This window comes from Tursiops truncatus, chromosome 4, assembly GCF_011762595.2.
Source record: "Tursiops truncatus isolate mTurTru1 chromosome 4, mTurTru1.mat.Y, whole genome shotgun sequence".
Taxonomy (NCBI): Eukaryota; Metazoa; Chordata; class Mammalia; order Artiodactyla; family Delphinidae; genus Tursiops; species Tursiops truncatus.
The window spans coordinates 51,710,320-51,728,068 of record NC_047037.1 but is presented as its reverse complement, the minus strand read 5'-3'; the positions used below and the strand labels follow the sequence as shown (position 1 = coordinate 51,728,068).

At 36.0% G+C, this 17,749-nt stretch overlaps 1 protein-coding gene across 4 annotated transcripts in view; it reads right to left on the bottom strand.

Annotated features, from left to right (window-relative positions):
• Window positions 1-1,636: 1,636 nt before the first annotated feature.
• The window catches only part of NLGN1 (neuroligin 1), a 725,888-nt gene continuing 709,775 nt past the window's right edge, over window positions 1,637-17,749 (bottom strand). For 2 of the 4 annotated variants that reach the window (XM_073803913.1, XM_019946036.3), the window contains 3 exons: window positions 9,143-9,355; window positions 5,056-5,845; window positions 1,637-4,258 (listed from right to left, as the gene is read on the bottom strand). In XM_073803913.1, the coding sequence (XP_073660014.1) occupies window positions 3,436-4,258; window positions 5,056-5,845; window positions 9,143-9,355 (1,826 nt within the window). In that variant the 3' untranslated portion in view covers window positions 1,637-3,435. The remainder of the gene's footprint in view (window positions 4,259-5,055; window positions 5,846-9,142; window positions 9,356-17,749) is intronic. The other 2 variants (XM_073803914.1, XM_073803915.1) reach the window with 1 other exon arrangement.

The window sequence follows — 17,749 nt, the reverse complement described above, 5'->3', positions numbered from 1 at the left end:
TAATGCTTTAGCAAATGACTTTCCAGTTTCCTAAAGTTAATAGTGAAACTCATGATGTATCTGTAGCAGTCAACTAGATTTTGTTCACAGTCAACATATTCAATAAAAATTTAAAACTATGAGATCTGTCACTCTTATATTGCTAATGCCATCCTCTAAAACAACATTAATCTGTTGGAAAACATTTGGCAAGAATTTTGTATACTAGCAAGACAATGAAATAAAGTCAATTTTGGCTTAATGTTTGTATAAACTGTAAGCAGCCTTGACTATTTGCAGTTTCATCAGAGGCAGGAAAATCTGAAGTAATAAGTGATGACAGGAATATTCTTTCAATTTTGCAACTTTTTTCCTAAAGAAAATTATCATCTAAATAAATATACTTTAAACATATTGGGTAAAATTTCATAACAATATTCAAAATATTTCTTGCATTTAAAATTTATGTTTCAGCTTTAAAAACAGTTCTTAATGTTCTTTTTATTGTGGGACATCATTTTACATTCAGAAAACTAGCTGTTGTAATTATAAATCTAGCAACTAACACTCATTCACAATGACTTCATCACGACCTGAAACAGTAATAAAACCTACAGCTGCTTTATCTTCCACAAAGTTGATGCTACATTAATTTTAAAAAAAAGAATAGGGCTATGCTTTGTTTTCCTAAATCATTTCCCTAAATTAGTATAAAATAGATGTCTGTTATGGTATAGCTATGTAGATCAAGTAATAGATAAGTTTAGAGCAACAGATAGGTAGATAGATATAAATATGGCCATCATTAAAATATAATAGAATGGTTTTGCTAAGTGAAGTAATGCATGTGAAAGATTTCATTTATATCTTATTTTGTTGTCATTTCTATTTCTGTTTTTATCTTTTGTTTAATCAATACAGTAAAAGACAGTTTCTGATTAAACAATATTTCAGATGTTAAAACAATTCTTTTTATTTGTTTACATTGGCAGTTCACAGTCTAAAAGCATAACCAATCAGGCAAAAACTGCACGTAGACTGCTCTGGAGTTTGAAGACTTTTTGCTTCTAACAGATTTTTATTTGAAGTTACGGAGCAATATCTACATTTTACTGATAGTTAATAATTGGGAGGGGGAATTATAAGTAAACAAATTCCTTGAAAGAAAAGATTTTTATCTTTAGTGTTAGCTTAATGTCTTGCTCAGCACTTTAAAATTTTCTTAGAAGGATAACTTTCTAACCACTACTTTATGATAATTTAATCACCCTTATATTGTGAACCTAGCTATCCTATTTCATGAATATTGCACATTTATTTCCAATAGACCTGTTCCTTGATGATCAGAATTGGAACCTGTGTTTCTAACTGAAAACAATTGGCACATTTTATTTCCACACCACTTTCACATAAGAGGTATTTAAAAATACAAAGCTAGTATTTTTTTCATGAGTTCCTGGGCTTAAAAATTCAAAATATTAAAGTTTCATCAGTTTCATCTTAGATGAGACTTGCCTTTAAATACATGGTGTGTTTTCTGTAGAAGTTACCTATATGTCTTCAAAAACCTGACTTGTCTGGAAAAATGACTCTCTGAGACAGTCATGTTTCTTTTTCTGTTGTTCTTGTTTTTTTAAAAAAAGACAAAACAGCAATAAACATTTTAGCTCTTTAATGAGCAAAGATCATGTCTCTTAGCATTGGACTAATAGTCATTATTATCTTTATTTCACGCAATGACCAGTGACATGGCCAAGATGTACAAAGTTGTTTCCATCAAGTAGTATACAATTTTTTTTTGTATAATAAGCTTTCATTCTTGAAAAAGAGTAACTGAAAAGAAAGGTTTCTGTTACTGCAGTTAGTTTGTCAGAGAAAGTTCTTTGCATTATCTTACAAACTATCAAAATTGCTAGTCATCTGAAAAAATGTAAAAAAAAATCACATAACTTTAGTCTAATAGAAATATAGTACAGGTAAGAGAGAAAGTATTTATCAGGATGTGCTCTTTAAGTCCATCTCAATTTTTTTTAATACAAATGTACATCTGATTACATATACAAACATTTGGAAAGGTCTGTGATATACTGTTACTGGTAAACAACAGGGGGATGAAGAGTTTCCTGTGGTCTTAGAATATTCATTTAAAATCACACGCATGTGTAAGACTAAAATCCTCCAGGTGTTGACTCTCCTTTTAGGTTTTGCATCTACGTTGCACTCTACTGAGATTGCGTGAATAAATTCCAGTGAATGAACCTCAGCGAGAAAGATAAGTGACGTGAGAAGGGACATAACTTTATATTGAGTTATTATTAGTAAACATTTTGTCATGCAACATGAGTAAATCAATGAACTGAGAACTGTGATCAGAGTGGTAATTTGGGGCATCCTTGTATCATAAAAGACTAGTAAGTAACTCTTTGGACACACTTCACCTTACCAAAAGGAACAAAATACAGAGTAACAAAAACCACAGCAAAGTATAGATCCTGTAACACATGTCCAATTAGGGTTATATTTCCATGAAGTACTTAGATGGGAATGAAAAGAATATTAAAAATATAGGAATTTTTTTTTTCTGGGATTCATATCAGCGAGTATTCACCACTATACCTATAGTTTCTTCAAATACCTTTCATAACTAATTCCATCTATTATCAAAACTACTGTGAATTATTTTATTGTAATTACTTTTGCCCCTTAAAATCTTCTTTAGGTTCTGCCAATTGATGGAGGAAGCTTCTATTAAAAACTCCAATGGGATGAGAAGAATTTTAATTACAGCTTAATCAGCAGCACAGCCACCAAGCATATAAATTATCATGCACATCGTGCTAAAAATATCCAGTTTCCTTTATCCCCACAACTTTATACTGACAGCACTTATGTGATAATGTTGTACCTGCCAGTCTTTAAACTTCGTTGTTTTACTGGCAAATTTCAGCATGAGCCTCCGCTAAGGCCATTAACAGCATTGGTGCTTTGTGTACTTATCCAAATATGTAAATATGGTCTACACAATAAAACAGCTCCAAATAAAAACTGGTGAAAATTAGCTGACATTCCATTGGTGTGTCCCTTGTGCATATTCATGGTTGTTTTTTAAATTTTTTATATTTTATATTTCAGACATAGTTCTTTCCTGTTTGGTGTTCCACATGCCTAATTCCATCATGTAACATAAATCTTCAAAAAATTAATTCTTGAATGTGAATGAAAAAGTATCATTCAGAACAATTGCTTCAAGCAATTGAAATTCATTTTTAAAGTTGATTTGTGTATATATGTACAATTCATGTTTTTTTCAAAGCCCCCAAAGTTCTTGATATGTATATTCACATAGTATTCCTCCTTATTTAAATAGTAAGCGTCTTGTAGGTTGAAAGCCAAGGAATCTTCAGTAATCTTTTACTGCAATCCATCAAAAAAATAGAGTTTGCTTCTCTTATCTGGCTATACCCTGGTTGTTGAATGTGAGTGGGGGTGGGGATGAGGATGGGGCAGAGTATTGTTCTGTCCTCCGGTAAATGTATTGAATGTATGTAAGGGTTGAATCCCTGGTATAGTGTTGGGAATCATTGTAATGGTGTTGGGTGTCATTAAGGGAACATCATCAGGTGACCTCCTCATAGCTAGTGTGTAATCTGGGGGGCAGGCGGTCCGAAGAACCACCTCATGTGGATGGATGGACTCACATTCATGATCCAAATCGGTGTGCTTCATTTGGAGGGACATGATCTCCTCTTCTTGTGCGTGGGTCAGATCATTCGTAGTCGTGCGCTGAGGGCTGCATCTCCTGTGAACGTCATGTCTCCTCTTATCCTTTTTGTAGTACAGGGCTGCAAAGGCCAGGATGTTCAGAAACAGCAGTGATGCTCCAACTGCAATAGTGACGCTCAGCTCTGTTGAGTAGTCCCTTTGATCCACTGAAAATGGACTCGGTTGTTGTTTGGGATCATCCTGCTTGGCAGTGGGAAAGGCTGATGTGACAGATACAGAATTTTTTCTCGTAGGTCTGAAAGTGATGTCAGTTGATGGCACTTTAGTTGTTGTCGAGGTATACTGAGAAATGTCATTGAGATTATGCAGATGAGGTACCAGCTCCAACCAGAGGTTTACTTTATTGGCTCTGTAATGTTCTTTAACTCTTGGTTTTAATCCAATATGGAGATAAAGTTGGTCTTTCTGGGAATATCTGGTCCATGCTACTTCTTCAAAGCGGTTGGGTTTGGTATGGATGAATTTTGTGTCTTGAGGGACTGGTTGATTTGGGTCGCTAGAAAAGAGAAATTATGAGAAAAAAAATTGTTTTATTCTTTTAAAAATCAAAACAATACTGGTTTAACATCTAATTGAAGAGGGTGAACTCAGCCAGGCTTTAGACTGTGTTTTAACATAACTTGGGTCAATTTAGAAATATCAATCCCAGCTCAGGCAGGTTGTTGGATGATAATGTAGTATAAGTAAATCTCACATTCTTGTTCTGTCTACCCACGGGCTGCTATATACCCAAAGATTTAAAAATTCATGTACATATGAGTTGTCTCATAGGCAAGCTAGCAGAGACAGCATTGGAAAAAACTTGGCATTTGGAATTGGCAGGTAAGGATTTGAGTCCTGATGCTGCTGTACACTAAACATATGAATATCGAGGTAAAGCTCTCGTAGCCTATCGTCCCTTTTCTGTAAAATGGGATTATAGTATCTGAGCTGCTCACCTCACAAGGTAGTTGGGAGGATCAAAAGGCATACAGTACTGTAAATTGAAAAGTCTTTATAAAATATTTGTCACTATTGAATAACAATAATAAGTCCTGTGTAATTAAAAAAACAAGATAAATTTAATTATTGAGTAATGCAATAAAGGTATGACTGTCTTAAACTTTACAAAGGAAGAATAAAGCAGTGATTTTTTTGAAACACCACAAATATAAATTTTGAATAAAGGAACTTAATGTATTGTTGGTATTAATCTATTAAATTAAATCATTTGGACACAAAATATGTATTTTTTAAGTGCTTAAGAGGATATTTTAATTAAATTATAGCAAACTTCATTCCTTAGGTACATACCCAGTTTTAGCAAAATTTGTCCAGTATGTCATTACGACTGCACTCAGCATCACATCATTTTTGGAGAAATTGCAAGGAAATAACTCTGTAGGTCCAATCATGGGGATTCCTAGTACGTAGGGAACCTCATCACCATGAGCTGCATCAGCCCAAGCTGGAACCTGATCTGTTTGGCAATGATGGTAAAAGGCATAGAAATATGTGGGTGAACCAAAGTTTGAGTGAAGATCTGCTGTAGCTACAGCTGGTGCCACCCACTGATGGTCCGTAAACAAAGCTAATAATGTCTTCCTTCTGGTTTCAGGGTTATGACGGTCAGCCCAGTCAGTATACATGAATTTAATGGTTTCTCTCAAAACATCTTTGCCTTCAGGGTATCCATATAAGTTATCAACAAAATTAGAAACAGCAAAGTCAAAATCACTAGCGGAGATACCATCATCGCTATCTACTATATTTTCAACAAATTTTAACCCTTCCCCTTGGTTAACTCCTAACATTATATCATAGTTGAGAAACTCTCCTTGCTCCATCAGTATCTGAGGATCATCTGGTATTACATCACCATCAATCACAGGTCCAAAGGCTATGTGGTATCGTGCTGGTTGAATATCTTGGTCAACAAGTTCTTTGTAAGGCTTCTTCTGTAAGCATTCCACTAACTCTACTGTATCTGAAGCATTGCAACCAACTTTTGTGGCCAACATTCTAGCATATTTTGCAGGTTGGAAACTAACAGCCCAGCTGGAAAGGGCAGTTCCACTTTGAGCTATTGCTCGTTGAAAAAGTCCTATAGGAAAAAACAACAAAGAGTTTCAGATGACCTTTGAATAATGCTGTGGTAAAACAATAAAATCTGATATTTGAGACATGTCCCAGATATGACTCAAGAAACAGGGAGATAGAGACAGTTTTGCTTAAGAGAAGGTACATAAAGTCATCCCCAGGGTATAATGAATTCGAGAGGTGGACATTAGTCCTCTGCTTTGAGTAGCAACTACTTTGGGATCAAGAGATCTAAATTGTGCAATGTCTCAAAAAAGCAGTAAGCAAGGAGAGAAGGAGAGTGTGGAAATACTTGGCCCAAGTATTTATTTGCTCAGCATGTAAACACCTACGCTGTTACCATAGCCAACCAGATGCGGCTAACTCTCTCCCCTTTAATTCATCATCAGACTTTGTATTGTCTTTTGAGTATATTTCCTCCAATTTGGCTGCAAGCATTTCTTCAAAATGGCTCTGTGTGTTTGTTTTAATCAGATTTTATCTGAAAAAAAATTGTTCAGACCTCACATAACTACTGGGGCTGGGTATTTGCTAATACCCTGGGGATGGCCCTAAAGGCACACGAAACAGAATATTACTTTAGACATACTCTTTCCAGTTCTTTATGTCAGACATAGTATGCTGAATATTCATCTTTCAGAAGAAGTTATAACATTTGAAGTATTTTCACTAGGTTAAAGAAAAAGCCATCAGCAGAAGGATTTAGTGGGGGGGTGATTTAACTTTCTCCACTGTTGAATGTGCACTGCTTTATTTTATCATAAAAGATGAAAAGTACATGGTCCACTGCTTTTCACTTAATTACATTTAAGAATTATAAATCATGGTCCCATATGCAGCTTGATAAGAGCTGCATACCATTCAAATTTATAAATGAACTTTACTTATTAAGGTATTCTCTAATAAAATTCTTGTTTTAAAAATATAATTTATCTATTTTATTTAAGAAATTACATTTATTGTCAATTTCCAAATACAGCTTTGTAGTTCAGTTATTCAAACACATGCTCAATCATTCATATGTGTTAATGTGTAAGAACTCTTTCACAGAGGTGTTAAAGTAATGACTGAATTAGAAGCAAAGTTTTCATTTTTTCTCCAAACACATATATGTATTCAAAATGTCTGTAATATGTTTCTAGATAATTATAAAAATATTCAAAAAGTCAAACAATACTAATTTAAATTTGTTTTGGTTTCTGACATCTTTATGAACATATTTTCAGTTTGCTAGAGCAAAGTTTGCCAGAGCAAATAATATAAATACAAATAATTTTAAAAAATTATATAGGCTATGTGTTTGTCAACATTTGCTCAGAGAAATATTGTACTTAAAAATATTGTACTTAAAAATATTGTACTTAAAAAAATATTGGCTTAAAAACTTTATAGCTAAAATAAGACTTCTATAAGATTCTTTCCCATTTTAGGGACTTAATGACATTAATTAAATATATCAAAAAAGGTTTTAAGGACAATACACATCACATTTGATATAGTCTGAAATATGCCATCTAGATGATACTGGGAAAAACCACATATTCTGTTGTCAGCGAGAGTGCTTGTTATGTGTGGTTGACTCCTGATAGATACAGGCTTGAGCATTGTTGCAGCTCTGGGAAGTTCCCAGACCTTAAAGTCTATGTCTGCAATGGAGATAAAATTAGCCTGATGATTTCAAGACCTCTTCTGGGCATCTCCTGGTCAATTCAGGCAGCTTTGCTAATAGAGATAAACTTATGACTAGATCAAACGTAAGTCCATTTATCTAGCCAGGCATGGACAGATTTCCTTGAAGAGTGTGATGGAATGCTATATTTTCAATTGTTTGCATAGCCATTTGCCACTGTTTACCATATTATGAGTTGATGAATAGCAATGCTAGCTGATGAACTAATTGATTCATCTCTTTATGCAATGCTAGTGTTATACTGGCTGAAAATGGCTTTGATGCCCATGTTCACTTTTACATTTAGAAAAAGTTTTAGAAAAAATCAGCACAAAGAGCATTTGAGACCAAATGATCCTAAGAAGTCTGAACAGATTGTCCAGTGTTATCCTAGATAAGTATTGGCGTTAGTATAGTCCTCAGGCTAGAACAGTCTAGTCTGTTCAATTAAGAAAAACAACAGCAACGAAGTTTGTTATTTCAAAATGTCATTTCACTACAGACCAAAATCTCTATACAATTGAAAGAGTTCTCACACATGTGTCATTTTGTCATCTCGGTTCAGAACTCTACTAATACAAATGAGATGTTACATAAACTATGTCTATAAATTAAGTCTATAATAATATATGATCCTCCAAATATACAAACTCATTTAATGACTGTTATTTTGAAATTCCACGTTAATGTGTCTTTGATACCAAAACCAAATATTCTATGTCTGTTGCTCATATCATAAAACTCAGTCTTACAAATTAAGAAGCTTCATGAATTACAATTGACAGTGTATACTTTTGTGGATATTTCAAGTTAATAATGCTTTAAGAATGGGTGACTAAACTCATGGTAAAATGGGATTCCATCAAGACCAGCATGATAAGCCTTGGGCAGGCATTTTGGAAAACGGATGTCAAGGCCAGAAAATGGAGACAAGAACAATATTTCATGGATTTAAGCACCCTCAGTGCTCCATGCTGCTTTGCCAGCCTTCAGGGGAAAAAAAATGAACACTTTTGGAGTTGAAAATAGAAAAAGCACAAATTCAAACATATTTTTCTTTTTAATCAAAAGCTCTACTAGTGACCTTGATGCTTTGACAATTTTGGATCACGCATGCAAAATAATCAAACTCCATTCTCTACTCAGACAACAAGTGAAAATCACGTTTCCAGACAAACTAGCTTACAACTGCCTCCGTATTATCTTCATCCTAGTAAAGGGTTTAAAACATCTACTATCTAGAAAATAGATTATATACAAGCCTTGCATTAAAAAAATAATTAAAAAAAACCCTTGTCTTTGATTTTGATTACTGAATAAACAGAGATAACAGAACTGTGAACATCTTTGATTCTCCCCAAAATCACCCTTTGGAGGAGAGGAAAGTAGTGTAATGTTAATTATTCTGAAGTGTGTTTGAAAGGGCATCCATACCAAGCTCCACAGGAGACAAAGAAAAGAGTTTGACAAAAATTTAAACATGCATAGAGAAGCTGAAGAAACAAAGTTGTAAACAGTTATTGAGTTCAACCTAACAGTTTAAACAGAGAAATATATACAGAGCATCACATACTACTGATGGTCGTGGCATGCAGACACCAAATTTGTCAAAATTTGCAACCTGCATAATACCTTTGGTTGAATTGCTCCAACGGTTACCTTCAGAATAATGGGATAAAGTCAGCAGATTGACACATGAACCCCCAGCACCAGATCCAAAAACAGTGATTCTTAAGGGGTCACCACCAAAGAATCCAATATTCTCACTAGTCCATCTTAAAGCCTGTATGAGATCAAGGAGTCCATAGTTTCCTTTTGCAGCCTGATCCCCTGTGCTCAAGAAACCTGGAAAACAGAAATAAAAAGACATCAAAGAACACCCTTTTGAGTTGACGTGAATCAGATAGACATCAAATTTAAATAAAATTGAAGCCTGTGTTCATCAAGATGAGTACAATCCAAGTTCTTTAGTAAAAATTTATTTCCCACCAGAATAGCATAATTTACTTTAGGAAGAATAGCAGAGACTAAAATCTGAAAAAAGACATTTATCTTCCCCAGATGTTCCCAAGTTATCCAGGTAACAGGTAACAGGGGGCAGATAAAGAGAATGAAAACATTCTGAAAGACCTCAAGGGAGATATTCTAGGGGCCAAGTTACCTGGTGGAGATATTTGGGATAGTATCATGGGGTGTATGAGAATGTGTTTTTGCATAAATACTGTCAGTCCTCAAGTTGCTCGTGGTCTAATATGGTTGGAATTTAAGGTATGTGTGGCAGAGTGGCAGGATATGACGGTATAGAGCAGGGGTATTTTTCCAAGACTGGTGCATAAAATTATACGCAACTCTTTGCATATATAGGTGTATGCACATTTTTATTGATGATGCCCCATGGTTAAGAATCACTGTACCTGACGTAATTTGAGGTTACATTTTAGAACGCCCTAAATGCTAAACTGAGGAGATCTGCTCAACTAGAAAACAGTGTAGAATATTTGAAGATTTTTGAAAAGTTGAGATTCATATTTCTCCAGTACTCAAAGCTCCATTTTATAGTGAATTTAATAATGAAAAGAAATATATGTTGAATAATAGAAAGAATGGAGGTGGTGAGACATTATAAAGATCTAAACTGATAGAGTGGAAAAGGCAATTGAAGAAAAAAGGAGAAGAACAGTCTAAAATTAATGAAAAGAAACCTCAATTAAAATAGAATTGGGAGGTCAGAAAGGAAAGCGCTCATGCCCTATGACAATAGCAGAGCTCAGCAGGAAGAACAAAAACTTTCCTTGCCTGGCAAGAACTCAGCCAATGAGAGACTCTCACAACTCAGCCAGTGAAAAGCCACTCTACTTCAAACTCTCAATTCCTCCAATGGACTCTTTATTTACTACAGCCCTCCCAGCTTCCTTTTCCCCCTTTTAAAAAAGTTCTCCTCTCCTTGCTGTGAGGGGACTTGCATGTGGCTTGCCATGGTTGTAGACCCAAACAGCAATTCTCTCTTGATCCCAAACAAACCCATTTTTACTGCAGAAATAGCTGGCAGTCTACTTGTTTTAGGTCAACCTTTTGATAGCCTGCATGGGGATCAAGAGAAGACCCTTGATGACTTCCAGGTTGGTGGCAAACAAGTGTGATACCCTCATTGAGCCTGTTGTTACTCACTGCTTTACTCGCCAGCCCTGGAATTGAAGAGTAAGTTTTTCTCCACTAAAGTGTCTGCTCTATTTGCATTTAGAAGTCCTCCAGGTTTTACTGGGGATCTGTTTTTTTTTTTTTTAATTTAATTTTATTTTTTTATACAGTAGTTTTTATTAGTCATCCATTTTATACACATCAGTATATACATGTCAATCCCAATCTCCCAATTCATCACACCCCCACAACCCCCCCCCCCCCCCACTGCTTTCCCTCCTTGGTGTCTGTACGTTTGTTCTCTACATCTGTGTCTCAATTTCTGCCCTGCAAACCGGTTCATCTGTGCCATTTTTCTAGATTCCACATATATGCGTTAATATTCAATATTTGCTTTTCTCTTTCTGACTTACTTCACTCTGTATGACGGTCTCTAGATCCATCCACGTCTCTACAAATGATCCAATTTCGTTCCTTTTTGTGGCAGAGTAATATTCCATTCTATATATGTACCACAACTTCTTTATCCATTCGTCTGTTGATGGGCATTTAGGTTGCTTCCATGACCTGGCTATTGTAAATAGTGCTGCAGTGAACACTGGGGTGCATGTGTCTTTTTGAATTATGGTTTTCTCTGGGTATATGCCCAGCAGTGGGATTGCTGGGTCATATGATAATTCTATTTTTAGTTTTTTAAGGAATCTCCATACTGTCCTCCATAGTGGCTGTGTCAATTTACATTCCCACCAACAGTGCAAGAGGGTTTCCTTTTCTCCACACCCTCACCAGCATTTGTTGTTCACAGATTTTCTGATGATGCCCATTCTAACTGGCGTGAGGTGATACATCATTGTACTTTTGATTTGCATTTCTCTAATAATTAGTGATGTTGAGCAGCTTTTCATGTGCTACTTGGCCTCTTTGGAGAAATGTCTATTTAGGTATTCTGCCCATTTTTGGATTGGATTGTTTGTTTTCTTAATATTGAGCTGCATGAGCTGTTTATATATTTTGGAGATTAATTGTTTGCCCGTAGATTCATTTGCAAATATATTCTCTTATTCTGAGGGTTGTCTGTTCATCTTGCTTATGGTTTCCTTTGCTGTGCAAAAGCTTTGAAGTTTTATTAGGTCCCATTTATTTTTGTTTCTATTTCCATTACTCTAGGAGGTGGATCTAAAAAGATCTTGCTGTGATTTATGTTCTTCCTATGTTTTCCTCTAAGAGTTTTATAGTGTCTGGTCTTACCTTTAGGTCTCTAATCCATTTTGAGTTTATTTTTGTGTATGGTGTTAGGGAGTGTTCTAATTTCATTCTTTTACAGGTAGCTGTCCAGTTTTCCCAGCACCACTTATTGAAGAGACTGTCTTTTCTCCATTATATATCCTTGCCTCCTTTGTCATAGATTAGTTGACCACAGGTGCCTGGATTTATCTCTGGGCTTTGTATCTTGTTCCATTGATCTATGTTTCTGTTTTTGTGCCAGTACCATATTGTCTTGATTACTGTAGCTTTGTAGTATAGTCTGAAGTCAGGGAGTCTGATTTCTCCAGCTCCGCTTTTTTTCCTCAAGACTGCTTTGGCTATTCGGGGACTTTTGTGTCTTCATAAAAATTTTAAGATTTTTTGTTCTAGTTTTGTAAAAAATGCCATTGGTAATTTGATAGGGATTGCATTGAATCTGTAGATTGCTTTGGGTAGTAGAGTCATTTTCACAACATTGATTCTTCCAATCCAACAACATGGTATATCTCTCCATCTGTTGGTATCATCTTTAATTTCTTTCAACATTGTCTTATAGTTTTCTGCATACAGGTCTTTTGTCTCCCTAGGTAGGTTTACTCCTAGGTATTTTATTCTTTTTGTTGCAGTGGTAAATGGGAGTGTTTCCTTAATTTCTCTTTCAGATTTTTCATCATTAGTGTATAGGAATGCAAGAGATTTCTGTGCATTAATTTTGTATCCTGCAACTTTACCAAATGCATTGATTAGCTCTAGTAGTTTTCTGGTGGCATCTTTAGGATTCTGTATGTATAGTATCATGTCATCTGCAAACAGTGACAGTTTTTCTTCTTCTTTTCCAATTTGGATTTCTTTTATTTCTTTTTCTTCTATGATTGTTGTGGCTAGGACTTCTAAAACTATGTTGAATAATAGTGGCGAGAGTGGACCTCCTTGTCTTGTTCCTGATCTTAGAGGAAATGCTTTTAGTTTTTCACCATTGGGAATGATGTTTGTTGTGGGTTTGTCATATATGGCCTTTATTATGTTGAGGTAGGTTCCCCCAATGCCTGTTTTCTGGAGAGGTTTTTTTTTTTTTCATCATAAACGGGTGTTGAATTTTGTCAAAGCTTTTTCTGCATCTATTGAGAGGATCATATGGTTTTTATTCTTCAATTTGTGTATATTGAAGAATCCTTGTATCCCTGGGATAAATCTCACTTGATCATGGTGTATGATCCTTTTAATGTGTTGTTGGATTCTGTTTGCTAGTATTTGGTTGAGGATTTTTGCATCTATATTCATCTGTGGTACTGGTCTCTAATTTTCTTTTTTTGTAGTATCTTTGTCTGGTTTTGGTATCAGGGTGATGGTGGCCTCATAGAATGAATGTGGGAGTGTTCCTTCCTCTGAAAATTTTTGGAAGAGTTTGAGAAGGATGGGTGTTAATTCTTCTCTAAATGTTTGATAGAATTCACCTGAGAAGCCATCTGGTCCTGGACTTTTGTTTGCTGGAACATTTTTAATCACAGTTTCAATTTCATTACTTGTGATTGGTCTGTTCATATTTTCTATTTCTTCCTGGTTCAGTCTTGGAAGGTTATACTCCTCTAAGACTTTGTCCATTTCTTCCAGGTTGTCCATTTTATTGGCATAGAGTTGCTTGTAGTAGTCTCTTAGGATGCTTTGTATTTCTGTGGTGTCTGTTGTAACTTCTTCTTTTTCATTTCTAATTTTATTGATTTGAGTCCTCTCCCTCTTTTTCTTGATGAGTCTGGCTAATGGTTTATCAGTTTTGTTTATCTTCTCAAAGAACCAGCTTTTAGTTTTATTGATCTTTGCTATTTTCTTTGTTTCTATTTCATTTATTTCTGCTCTGATCTTTATGATTTCTTTCCTTCTGCTAGTTTTGGGTTTTGTTTGTTCTTCTTTCTCTAGTTCCTTTAGATGTAAGGTTAGACTGTTTATTTGAGATTTTTCTTGTTTCTTGAGGTAGACTTGTATTGCTATAAACTTCCCTCTTAGAACTGCTTTTGCTGCATCCCGTAGGTTTTGGATCATTGTGTTTTCATTGTCATTTGTCTCTAGGTATTTTCTGATTTCCTCTTTGATTTCTTCAGTGATACCTTCGTTATTTAGTAATGTATTGTTTAGCCTCCATGTGTTTGTGTTTTTTATGTTTTTTTCCCTGTAATTCATTTCAAATATCATAGCATTGTTGTCAGAAAAGATGCTTGGTATGATTTCAATTTTCTTAAATTTCCTGAGGCTTGAATTGTGACCCAAGATGTGATCTATCCTGGAGAATGTTTCGTGTGCACTTGAGAAGAAAGTGTAATCTGCTGTTTTTGGATGGAATGTCCTACAAATATCAGTTAAACCTATCTGGTCTATTGTGTCATTTAAAGCTTCTGTTTCCTTATTAATTTTCTGTTTGGATGATCTGTCCATTGGTGTGAGTGAGGTGTTAAAGTCCCCCACTATTATTGTGTTACTGGCGATTTCCTCTTTTATAGCTGTTAGCAGTTGCCTTATGTTTGAGGTGCTCCTATGTTGGGTGCATATATATTTATAATTGTTATATCTTCTTCTTGGATTGATCCCTTGATCATTATGTTGTGTCCTTCCTTGTCTCTTGTAACATTCTTTATTTTAAAGTCTATTTTATCTGATATGAGTATAGCTACTCCAGCTTTCTTTTGATTTCCATTTGCATGGAATATCTTTTTCCATCCCCTTACTTTCAGTCTTAATGTGTCCCTGTGTCTGAACTGGGTCTCTTGTAAACGGCATATATATGGGTCTTATTTTTGTATCCATTCAGCAAGCCTGTGTCTTTTGGTTGGAGCATTTAATCCATTAATGTTTAAGGTAATTATTGATATGTATGTTCCTATGGCCATTTTCTTAATTGTTTTGGGTTTGGTTTTGTAGGTCCTTTTCTTCTCTTGTGTTTCCCACTTAGAGAAGTTCCTTTAGCATTTGTTGTAGAGCTGGTTTGGTGGTGCTGAATTCTCTTAGCTTTTGCTTGTCTGTAAAGCTTTTGCTTTCTCCATCAAATCTGAATGAGATCCTCGCCGGGTAGAGTAATCTTGGTTGTAGTTTCTTCCCTTTCATCACTTTAAGTATATCATGCCACTCCCTTCTGGTTTATAGATTTTCTTGTGAGAAATCAGCTGTTAACCTTATGGGAGTTCCCTTGTATGTTATTTGTCGTTTTTCCATTGCTGCTTTCAATAATTTTTCTTTGTCTTTAATTTTTGCCAATTTGATTACTATGTGTCTCTGCATGTTTCTTCTTGGGTTTATCCTGTATGGGACACTCTGCACTTCCTGGACTTAGGTGGCTATTCCTTTCCCATGTTAGGGAAGTTTTTGACTATAATCTTTTCAGATATTTTCTCGGGTCCTTTCTCTCTCTCTTCTCCTTCTGGGACCCCTATAACGTGAATGTTGTTGCATTTAATGTTGTCCAGAGGTCTCCTATGTCAGCCTATGTCTTCATTTCTTTTCATCCTTTTTTCTTTATTCTGTTCTGCAGCAGTGAATTCCACCATTCTGTTTTCCAGGTTCACTTATCTGTTCTTCTGCCTCAGTTATTCTGCTTCATTCCTTTTAGTGTATTTTTCATTTCAGTTATTGTGTTGTTCATCTCCATTTGTTTGTTCTTTAATTCTTCTACATCTTTGTTAAACATTTCCTGCATCTTCTCGATCTGCCTCCATTCTTTTTCCGAGGTCCTGGATCATCTTTACTATCATTATTCTGAATTCTTTTTCTGGAAGATTTCCTATCTCCACTTCATTTAGTTGTTTTTCTGGGGTTTCCTCTTGTTCCTTCATCTAGTACATAGCCCTCTGCCTTTTCATTTTTCCTATCTTTCTGTGAATGTGGTTTTTGTTCCACAGGCAGGATTGTAATTCTTCTTGCTCCTGCTATCTGCCCTCTGGTGGATGAGTCTATCTTATTGGGGATCTATTTTAAGGCTTTCTTCTCTGGCTACGACTTTGTTCTGTATGCAAGTACTTGTTTGGCACTTATGCCTGATTTTTGAAATTGGGCTTTTTGAATTGGAACTGTGCTCACCTTTGGCAGGATTCCTTTTGGAACGGGGCTGGCTGTTTATCCTGGAATCGCCTAGCTTTTTGCCCATCCTTCAGGAACAGGGGCTGTTTCTTTAGAACTGTGCCAGTTCAGCTTTTGACCCAATTCCTTTTATAATAGAGGTGTTCCATTGGCACTGCAGTATTAAGCCTTCAGCCTGACTCCCTTCAAATTCGGCTGCTCCATTAAAGCTGTACTTAGCATACTTTGGCTTGGCTCCCTCTGGACTAGACTGTTCCTTTTCAACTGGCTGGTATTAGGCCTGCAGGCTGTTTGAGCTCTTTGAGTTGCTTGAGCTGTTTAGGCTGTTTGAAAATGATTCTTTTACTCTAGGTTGAAACCTCTGAGGAATGGGATCCCAGTTAACTAAACATTTTGAGCATGCCCCACTTACAGGGACCTTTTGACCAGTTTTATGTTTAAAAACTATGGTCCTGGGGTTCCCTGGTGGCACAGTGGTTGAGAGTCCGCCTGCCGATGCAGGGGACACGGGTTCATGCCCTGGTCCGGGAAGATCCCACATGCCACGGAGTGGCTGGGCCTGTGAGCCATGGCCGCTGAGCCTGCGCGTCCGGAGACTGTGCTCTGCAACAGGAGAGGCCACAACAGTGAGAGGCCCCCGTACCGCAAAAAAAAAAAAAAAAAAAAAAAAAAAAAAAATGGTCCTTTTATTCAAACAGAAAGTCACAAAAATTATAATCATCCTCATCAGTTCACTCAGTCCCATGTAATTAATTTTTTTTTCACCTTGATCTTTTGTTAGCACTTTTATGAATTCATCAGTTTTCCATTAGAGTTCTGAAAATGCTTATTCATTCAGTTTAGCAGTATAGTCAGTTACCAGAAACCTGTACTTGTCAGAGTCTTTTCCATGAATTCCTTGAAGATGAAACCCTTTTATAGGAAAATATTTGCAAAAGCATCAGAGGACACCCAGAACTGACTGTAAATGACAAAAGACTTAAAAATGACCACAGTTAAAGATTTGATGAAAGTTCATAATAATGCAATTGACAACAGAGGCAAAAAATATACAAATCAATTTTCACTGCAAAGTAAAGGAGCTGTTACAGTGGAGGATTACTGGACTGAATGTCAATATTATGACATAGTATGAGTGTTTCGTGTTTGGTAATTGCAATCATTTTTGCTTTTGTTGTGGTCATCCATTTACAATGCTTGGTGTCAGTTTATTTATCTCTTGTAAGAATAAAATACAGTGTGTGTGTGGAAAAAAAAATGAAAATAATATTAAATAAAAAATAAAAGAAACCCCAAAAACTATGGTCCTTCCTCACGTACCTTTCTAACTAATGGACCAACCTAACTAAAGGTGATTTAGAATATCAGTGGCCATTATGGGAAGCTTTTGAAATCCCCAAACTTACTTTTCTTGAAACTGAATTGGGCAACCATAGCTCTAAACTTTCCAAAAACTGAAAGTAATACATACTTCAATTGGTATTTTGAAGCTTCCAAATGTTATCAGGAGCCTAAAATTGCCTCTTTGCAAAATAAGAGTTTTAAGATTAACTGAGGCAGGGCTTCCCTGGTGGCGCAGTGGTTGAGAGTCCGCCTGCCGATGCAGGGGACACGGGTTCGTGCCCCGGTCTGGGAAGATCTCACATGCCGCGGAGCGACTAGGCCCGTGAGCCATGGCCGCTGAGCCTGCGCGTCCGGAGCCTGTGCTCCGCAACAGGAGAGGCCACAACAGTGAGAGGCCCGCGTACCGCAAAAAAAGAAAGAAAAAAAAAAAAGGTAACCATGTGCTTTATT